Consider the following 9,306-nt stretch of genomic DNA (forward strand, 5'->3'; position numbering starts at 1 on the left):
TTTGTTGTATTTTGAGCATTATTAGTAGAGTGGCATTTGATAAACGTGTTGTAAAGGACCATTAGTTTCTGGTGCCTTTTTTTCAATTATTTTACCTATAACAGAATAGGCTAGTGTAATTTATGTTCATACAATTATTGATTCTTAAATAAACAATCATTTTTTACAATAAATTAAATATAGTCATTTACTTTACAACTGATGTAATAACACCTTACTGAAAATAGTTACAAAAAAAACATTCGCTATTTACCTAAAGAGTCTAAGTCTGTATCAATTTTATGTGCCGGTACAACAGAATCACCACCATCTTCAAATTCCTCTTCTTCATTGAACCACATTTCTTCTTCCTCTTCCAGTTGCCGCTGATCTCTATGATATCGTGAATTACGTAAAATAGAGGGTACTCTAAAATTTGTGAAGAAATCAAAATTAACAACTATTATTATATTTATATCTATTAATAAGATTGTGTGCAAAACATTGTGTATAAAAACATACCCATCTAAAATTCCTCCACGATCTCTGTCCTTCAGTTGATCATACCTAGTTTTTAGTGCTTTGAATGTTTGTACATATTCTACTTCATCTAGAATTTTACCAAAGTTTTCCACAACATGTGAGCACAAACTTTTAATATCCTCTAATTTTATAAATTCAAATAATTCTAGAACAGCAGAGTCTAGTAGATTATAGCTAAAATTCAGATAACAAAATTTATCAATTACAAAATATTCATTACAAGTTAAAAATAATTTGAGAAAAAACATCGAACTAGCATAAGTGATAATAATGTATATAAAAATATTACCGTCCGTTATTCCTAAGGAATGCATCGATAACTGGAGCAAACAAATTGCCTTTGATTATATAGCGATTGTAAAATTCATCTTTTAGGGCAATTATTTTTCTCATAAACCGCAAAGCACAAAGAACCAAAAATGTATGGGTTGATTTCATGAGAACCAAAATACGCCGCAAAAGATCTTTATTGAGTATCCAATTTTTAATATGATATGTGTGATGCTCCACACAGAAAGATAATAATTCGAGAACCAGACCTAATAACTGTACAGTATGATAATCTTCTTGTAGTGGTTTCTCTCCTGTTGTATTTTCCAACAACGGCGCTATGATATAAAAAATTTCTTTAATATTATGCTCAAAATATATAGCTCTTTCAAATATAATAAATAACAAGTACCTATGAGTGTATGCACACTATGTTTATAGAAAAAATTAAGAAAGTCAGTTTTTTCTGTTTTCGTGTTCGAAGCAAGCATGTTCTCTGGATCGAGTAGCATTCTCAGAACTCCCATTAATTGAACAGCTCCTCCCAGTTCAGGATCTTGATCAACAAGCATTTGCTGGATCATTATATTTAGAAGAAGTTGGTCCTGATAGTAAATATAAATGTATATAAAAATTTTACAGGTTGGAATATTTTATATCTCGTAAAGAAAAGGTAGAACAATCACAAAAATGTATCCGAAATTTGAGTATACTATATGATTTTTTACATAATGAAATTTATTTTCTGACATTAATTTAGATTTAGATTTTACCTCTTCCACATTATTTGCTTGCTGCAAAGTATATTCTCGAACAACTGATGGTGAAAATTCAACAATGTAGGTCAAAATATCTATCGATGCTGTTTTAGTTTTTTGATCCTCAATACCAAGTGTTATTTCTAAAGCAGGAAGAATTCCTAAGCTTGTCAGTGTTTTATAGAATGCCTCTTTACCAGGTTGTTGCAAATTTTGTGAAAAATTGCAAAACTCTTTAAGAAACAATACAAGGTCTCTTCTTTTCAGATCTGAAGTTTTTTCATTGGTCAATAAAGAAAACAGGTCAGTAAGAAATCTTTCATCCTCCTGAATTAATGTTACAATTTCTACTTTATTAAAAAATATAAAACTAGATAGTGTACTAAGCATGTTATCTTCAAACACAGAAGGAGTTGGTAAAACAATATCTTGAATATATTGCACTCTATAAGTTTGGTGAATTTTGGCTAAAAGATCAGGGCTTTTTATGGGTATTGCCTCTCTAAATTTGGCCAACATTTTCAAGTAATCTCGATGCTTTTTGGGTGTACTTAAGCTAGGATCATACTCCAGACAGCCAACAACATCAAAAATTGTTTCCTCCGCAAACATGACTTCAAACAGTGCATTTTTGTTCAAGAGAAATATGTTTTTAAATATTTCATAAAGATGATGCAAACCCTCTATGCTTTCCAAATCTTCACACATGTGAAAAAGATTTAACAATTTTCGGATATAATTGTCAGACTCTATTGCAGCAGCTAGTTTATCTTTGCGCAATTGAGATGTTAAACATTGCGCGATCATTTCACTTATTTCGCCCAATCTTGACAATTCGCAAGGCGGCAGCTCAATAGGGGGAGCATTATCAGACATATCATCAAAACGCTCATCTTCAGACTCTTCTACAATGTCCTGTGTTATTTCCACAGATGGATCTTTTCCTTGAACCTGTCAAATGATATTAGAAATTATACATACTTGAAGAAATATATTTCACATGTACCAGATGAGGACTCACTTGACAAATTTTTTCCCAAATTTCATCACAACCAGCCTTTTCTTGAAAGCTAAGTGCTAAATCAAAATTATCACCCTCTGACCAAACGATAAGAGTATCTTGTTGTTTTTGGTAAGTAGTATCATGTTGAATTTTTGATTCTAATAATAATGTACCATCTAACTCAGCACGGACCATTAATGAAATTCCTTTCAATCTTTCAATATATACACAAGACACATGACCAGTGCCTCTATCATCCCACTGCCTTTGTGCATTCAGGGCATATAACTTTACTCTTCGCCTAGTATCTGACATATTGAGCAATGTTTTTTTGAAGATTTATTTATCCGTTTCTAAAGTATATCTGAGCAGTATTCATCTATAAAATGTATTCCCAATATCAGCAAATATATGCGAAAAAATGGAAGAATTAAAATATGCAAATATAACTATACCGCATCATAATTTATTAATTAAAAGTTACTTAATTCTGTATATATCTTGGTCATTTATATTTTATGCAAAATTTTCATTAAACATACTCACTCTTGTCAGGTTATTTAGATATTTCTACAATAGAACCATTAATAGCAAATCACTTAATCCACAGCAATTAAAGTTTAGCAAATAATCAACACATTTCTCAAATTCATCTAATTATATAAATCTTTTATCAATAAAAATATTCAAAATACCACAGCTCACAATTTTAAATTACATATTAGAAATTATATAAAATTTATTCAACAAGCGTTACATTGACGTTCTTTAGAAAGAGTTCATAACATTAATATCGCCATATTGAATTCACAACAACGCTTCTGATTAAAGGGTTCGCGTGGCAAAAACTGTGGACAAAATGGCAGCATGGCGCGATTTTCAAACTTCACTTTTACAGACACCCCATAGACAAATAAGTATAAAGACACCGAACTGAGATGAATATTACGTTTGATGGATGCCTAAGAACACTTCATCATGTAAGTAATATATTTTATATAATTTTTAATAACTTCTAATTTTGTCACTGAATAGGATTATAGCCGAAACGTATGGATGTAAAATACATTTTTGAAAGAAATTAATGTTTTTTATTGATGATATGCCCGATTACTAGACTTTGTTAATACGTGTTACAAAGTCTTGTGAAGTCAAAAACATTTACAAATATTCTCGAAAAAACTAGTGTTTTTAACAAAAAATATTAGTGATATAGAAATATAAGCTATTACAGAATAAACTTGTTGATGGAACGTATCTAGTTCCGAAACGTCGTTATTAAACATCTTCAAAAAACAAATTGTTTTTTATTATTGGATTTACTGTTCGGAAAATAAACAATCATATATATATATAGATAGATATGAGTATATGTATGTTTATTCAAGTACATGTACGTCCTTGTGAATATGCATGCACGTGCATATATGTATATCTGTGTAAATGTATACATATATATGTATGCATGTGTATATGTATATATACGTATGTGTACTTATATATACTTTTTCTTTTTTATCTATTTAATATATAGTTTCAATTACCTTTTCTATCTTTTATATTTTGTTTGTTAAGTGTTGCTGTTTTGTTAATTTTTCTCTTATATTTATAGTTTATATACCATTCCACATATATTATAATTACCTAGTTATACTAATTTTTTATACTGTTTTTAGATCCACTGATGATGGCATTAAATTGAATGTCGAAACGTTTGGAATTAAAGATTAATTTATAAATCTTTGCTTTTTATTCTTTGATGTAGTGCCCCCACAAGAACTTACTCATTATATATATATATATATATATATATATATGTTAAGATATTTAAAAAGAATTCGAAAACAAAAATTACATGATGACCAAAATTTTGTTTTCATTCAAAAAAATATTGCGATTTAGGAAACACGTATTGATTCTGTGAATGAATTTAATAAAATAAAACGTAATTACAAAAATATTTATTACAACATTTGGTTTGTTATTCCATAAAATTGTTGTTACTTATTTTAAACATACTTATTTTAAAAACCAAAGAAAAAAAAATTTGAACAAATATATCATTGTTAATGCATTTCTACATTTATAACATGATTTTTCATTTTACTCTATATTATGATTTATATAATGTCATCATTAATATTAACAATGAGCTAATGACTTCATGTCTTATTTTTTTCAAAATTGTTTACTAAATCTTGTAATTATGACAACTAAGAAGTTCAACTCCTGGAATCGTCCATTCATCCATCTTCTTGCACCCAGTAATGACGTCCAGTCCTGTCCTCTTCTTGCACCTCGTAGTAGTATCTAGCCCCGTTTTACACGTCGTCGCCGGATCCAGCCCCGTCCTTGCACGTCTTAGATGCATACAGTCCCATTTTTACATGTCGTAGTTGCATCCCAGCTGCGGTCCAGGCATCTTCTTGCACGTCGTAATAGCGCATTCAGCCCAGGCATCTTCTTGCACGTCGTAGTAGTGCGTTCAGCCCAGTCCAATTCTCTCGCACGTTGTAGTAGCGCGTCCAGTGCATTCCGGTCTTTTTGCACGCCCAATCTGGACTAGTCTTCTTGCAATTTCAGTTATCTAGCGCTATTTCTGGCGACTGGCTCAGCCCAGTTTTACTCGTCATAGTAGCGCGTCTAGCCCAGTCCGGTCTTCTTGCTCGCGCAGTCCAGTCCGGTCTTCCTGCACGCCCGGCCAGTTCAGTTCAGTCTTCTTGCACGCCCAGTCCAGTTCAGTTAAATTTTCTTGCACGCCCAGTCCAGCCCGATCATCTTGCACGCTAAATCCAGTTCAGTTCAATCTTCTGGCACGCCCAGTCCAGTTCAGTTCAGTCATCTTGCACGCCCAGTCCAGTTCAGTTCAGTCTTCTTGCACGCCCAGTCCAGTTCAGTTCTTGCACGCCCAGTCCAGTTCAGTTAAATCTTCTTGCACGCCCAGTCCAGCCCGGTCTTCTTGCACGCCCAGTCCAGTCCAGTTCAGTTCAGTCTTCTTGCACGCCCAGTCCATCCCGGTCTTCTTGCACGCTCAGTCCAGCCCGGTCATCTTGCACGCCCAGTCCAGCCCGGTCATCTTGCACGCCCAGTCCAGCCCGGTCATCTTGCACGCCCAGTCCAGCCTTGTCATCTTGCACGCCCAGTTCAGTCCAGTCCAGTCTTCTTGATCGCCCAGTCCAGTCCAGTCCAGTCTTCTTGATCGCCCAGTCCAGTCCAGTCCAGTCCAGTTCGGTTAAATCTTCTTGCACGCCCGGTCCAGTTCGGTTAAATCTTCTTGCACGCCCGGTCCAGTTCGGTTAAATCTTCTTGCACGCCCAGTCCACTTCAGTTAAATCTTCTTGCACGCCCAGTCCAGCCCGATCATATTGCACGCCCGGTCCAGTCCGATCATCTTGCACGCCCAGTCCATTCCAGTCCAGTCCGGTCTCCTTGCACGCGAAGTCCAGTCCGGTCTTCTTGCACGCCCACAGTCCAGTCCGGTCTTCTTGCACACCCACAGTCCAGTCCGGTCTTCTTGCACGCCCACAGTCCAGTCCGGTCTTCTTGCACGCCCACAGTCCAGTCCGGTCTTCTTGCACGCCCACAGTCCAGTCCGGTCTTCTTGCACGCCCACAGTCCAGTCCGGTCTTCTTGCACGCCCACAGTCCAGTCCGGTCTTCTTGCACGCCAACTCCAGTCCGGTCTTCTAGCACGCCCTGTCCAGTCCAGTCTTCTTGATCGCCCAGTCCAGTCCAGTCTTCTTGATCGCTCAGTCTAGTCCAGTCTTCTTGATCGCCCAGTCAGTCCAGTTCGGTTAAATCTTCTTGCACGCCCGGTCCAGTTCGGTTAAATCTTCTTGCACGCCCGGGTCCAGTTTGGTTAAATCTTCTTGCACGCCCAGTCCAGTTCGGTTAAATCTTCTTGCACGCCCAGTCCAGTCCAGTCCGGTCTTCTTGGTCGCCCAGTCCAGTCCGGTTAAATCTTGCACGCCCGGGTCCAGTTCGGTTAAATCTTCTTGCACGCCCAGTCCAGTTCGGTTAAATCTTCTTGCACGCCCAGTCCAGTCCAGTCCGGTCTTCTTACTCGTCCAGTCCGGTCCGGTCCGGTCTTCTTACTCGCCCAGTCCAGTCCGGTCTTCTTGCTTGCCCAGTCCAGTGCAGTCTTCTTGCACGCCCAGTCCAGTGCGGTCTTCTTGCACGCCCAGTCCAGAGTCCGGTCTTCTTGCACGCCCAGTCCAGTCCGGTCTTCTTGCACGCCCAGTCCAGTCCGGTCTTCTTGCACGCCCAGTCCAGTCCGGTCTTCTTGCACGCACAGTCCAGTCCGGCCTTCTTGCACGCACAGTCCAGTCCTGTCTCCTTGTACTTCCATTTCAATCCTTTTCTCGCACGTTGCGTAGCGCAACCAATCTATTCTTGCACGCCGTAGAAGAGCGCCATGTCCATTCGTCTTCTTGCAGGCTCAGTCCAGTCCAGTCCATCCTTCTTGCATGCCCAGTCCAGCCATCTTGCACCTCCATTATCGTAGCGCATCCAGTCCAATCCGGTCTTCTTGCACGCCCAGTCCAGTACGGTCTTCTCGCACGTCCGGTTCAGTCCAGCCCTCTTCTCGTACGTCCTCTGTCCAGTCTTCTACTCGCACGTCCTGTCTAGTCAGGTATTCTAGTACGCCTAGTTCAGTACTGTTTTCTTGCACGCCCAGTTCAGTACTGTTTTCTTGCACGCTCAGTCCAGTACGGTCTTCTTGCACGTCCAGTTCAGTCCAGCCCTCTTCTTGCACGTCCAAGTAAACTCCTCTTTTCACACGTCGCGTAGCGCGTCCAGTCTAGTCCGGTCTCTAGCACGCACAGTTCAGTACGGTCCTCTTGCACGCCCAGTCCAGTACTGGTCTTCTTGCGCACTCAGTTCAGTATGGTTTTCTCGCACGTCCAGTTTAGTCCAGCCCTCTTCTTGCACATCCAGTCCAGTCCAGCCTTTTCTTGCACATCCCGTCTAGTTCAGCCCTCTTCTTCCACATCCAGTCCAGTCCAGTCCAGCCCAGCCCTCATCTTGCACGCCCAGTCCAGTCCAGCCCTCTTCTTGCACGTCCAGTCCAGTCCAGCCCTCTTCTTGCACGTCCAGTCCAGTCCAGTCCTCTTCTTGCACGCCCAGTCCAGTCCAGCCCTCTTCTTGCACATCCAGTCCTGTTTCCTTCTCAAATATGGCGTAGCGCGTCCAGTCTAGTCCAATCTTCTAGCACGCAGAGTTCAGTGCGATTTCCTTGCACGCCTAGTCCAGTATGGTCTTCTCGCATGTTTAGTCTTCTTCTCACAAGTCCAGTTCAGTCCAGCTCTCTTGTTGCACTTCCAGTCCAGTCCTCTTCTCGAACGTCCAGTCCAGTCTATTCTTGCGCGTTGGTGTAGTGTCCAGAACTGTAGTATAGTGTAGTGTTCCTCTTTTTTCAGCACAGCTATCTTCTTGCACGTCGTGATAGCGCGTCCAGTCCAGCCTTATTCATGAACATTTGGTCCAGCAAACTAAAATTCATTTTTATATAAATAAAAAGTAAACAGAAAGAAACTTTTATATAGTAATATATTAATTTATTACCTTAAATTGGTAGCCATATATGAAATTTGACAAAGTCTTGCTCTTCTGAAAGATTCCTCCATGATATTCTGCATGAATCAGCACAGCACAAGTTGAAGATTGTCATAGTTCAAACGTTCATTACACTTCACTCACTGTATTTCATATTCATAACAATATGCAAAATAATTACCAAAATACAATGCTTTTGTTGTAAAATGGTTTACAAAATAAATTATTTACCTGATTCACAATATAAGATATATAAATACTAATACTAAAGTTTAGTTTCAGTACAAGACTATTCTAAATTAATATTTAAATTGTCTGATCAGCATGATTGAATAATAATTAAAAACAATTTGATTACAAACATTAGCTACAAACAGGTCAATATAGATCACAAGTATTGCTCTTTAAAGAACAGGGGTCTATGAAAAACGATAAAACCATTACTAATAATAGCAGTAGTTCTATCACAACATTTTAAGAAAATATTGTAACATAAAACTATTTATAATAAACTCATCCAAAATTACTTTCTTTAAAACGTAACAGAAAAAAATATAAAAATAGTGGACAAAATCTATCTTACAATTTTTTTTCTATACAAGGCCTTGATTATGATCTCTTTTTCTTCATAAACGTTTTTTTTCAAATCCAATTGTAAACATGTGATTAAAACATAGTCATCTGAAATGAACTTAAAAAAAAACTGTTAAAGACCCCCCCCTCCAAAATTTCTGTACACATACACCAAAATATCTAAAACTAAATATTTGGCTCTTACAATTGATAATTTGTATTAGAAGCATCCAATGAAGCATCTTGTAAACAACTATGCATCTGTGAAATCTATGTTGATTTTGAACATCAGATTGGGGATGTCATTGAAACAAAAGTTAAAGACAGATTCATGAATTACTGAAAATCTGAAAAACAAACTGAAGGAATTTGTTGCACATTTATCTGACCTCCCAACATCTTTAAATATGATCTAGTATTAAGCATAAGAATTCAAAATATACAACCTTTCCGTTACCAATCTAATGTAGACAAAAAGCAATTACTGGCAATATTTAAACTTAATTTTGCATATGGATAAGTCCTATTGTTTAGCCAACAAACAAAAATGCTGACAATCTAGTATGTCTGAAAAACATCAAAAGCTGTTCTTTTGGAAACACATCAAACAAAGTATTAAACAAAC

At 37.6% G+C, this 9,306-nt stretch overlaps 2 protein-coding genes across 2 annotated transcripts; both read right to left on the reverse strand.

Moving 5' to 3' along the window:
- Positions 1 to 21: 21 nt before the first annotated feature.
- LOC113365298 (serine/threonine-protein phosphatase 4 regulatory subunit 3-like) lies at positions 22 to 3,253 on the reverse strand. Its single transcript, XM_026606888.1, has 8 exons — positions 3,100 to 3,253; positions 2,572 to 2,932; positions 1,566 to 2,501; positions 1,205 to 1,397; positions 812 to 1,130; positions 502 to 696; positions 254 to 408; positions 22 to 95 (listed from the first exon to the last, which is right to left on the reverse strand). The coding sequence occupies exons 2-8, from the start codon at positions 2,866 to 2,868 to the stop codon at positions 22 to 24; spliced, it is 2,169 nt and encodes a 722-aa protein (XP_026462673.1). The 5' UTR covers positions 2,869 to 2,932; positions 3,100 to 3,253.
- Positions 3,254 to 4,698: 1,445 nt separating this feature from the next.
- On the reverse strand, positions 4,699 to 8,646 carry LOC113365299. The gene is made up of 2 exons (XM_026606889.1): positions 8,118 to 8,646; positions 4,699 to 8,044 (listed from the first exon to the last, which is right to left on the reverse strand). The coding sequence occupies exon 2, from the start codon at positions 6,898 to 6,900 to the stop codon at positions 6,538 to 6,540; it is 363 nt and encodes a 120-aa protein (XP_026462674.1). The 5' UTR covers positions 6,901 to 8,044; positions 8,118 to 8,646; the 3' UTR covers positions 4,699 to 6,537.
- Between the last annotated feature and the right edge of the window lie 660 nt (positions 8,647 to 9,306).

This window comes from Ctenocephalides felis, unplaced genomic scaffold (assembly GCF_003426905.1).
Source record: "Ctenocephalides felis isolate EL2017-DRISC unplaced genomic scaffold, ASM342690v1 CF-g0.4_SCAFFOLD_00859, whole genome shotgun sequence".
NCBI lineage: Eukaryota > Metazoa > Arthropoda > Insecta > Siphonaptera > Pulicidae > Ctenocephalides > Ctenocephalides felis.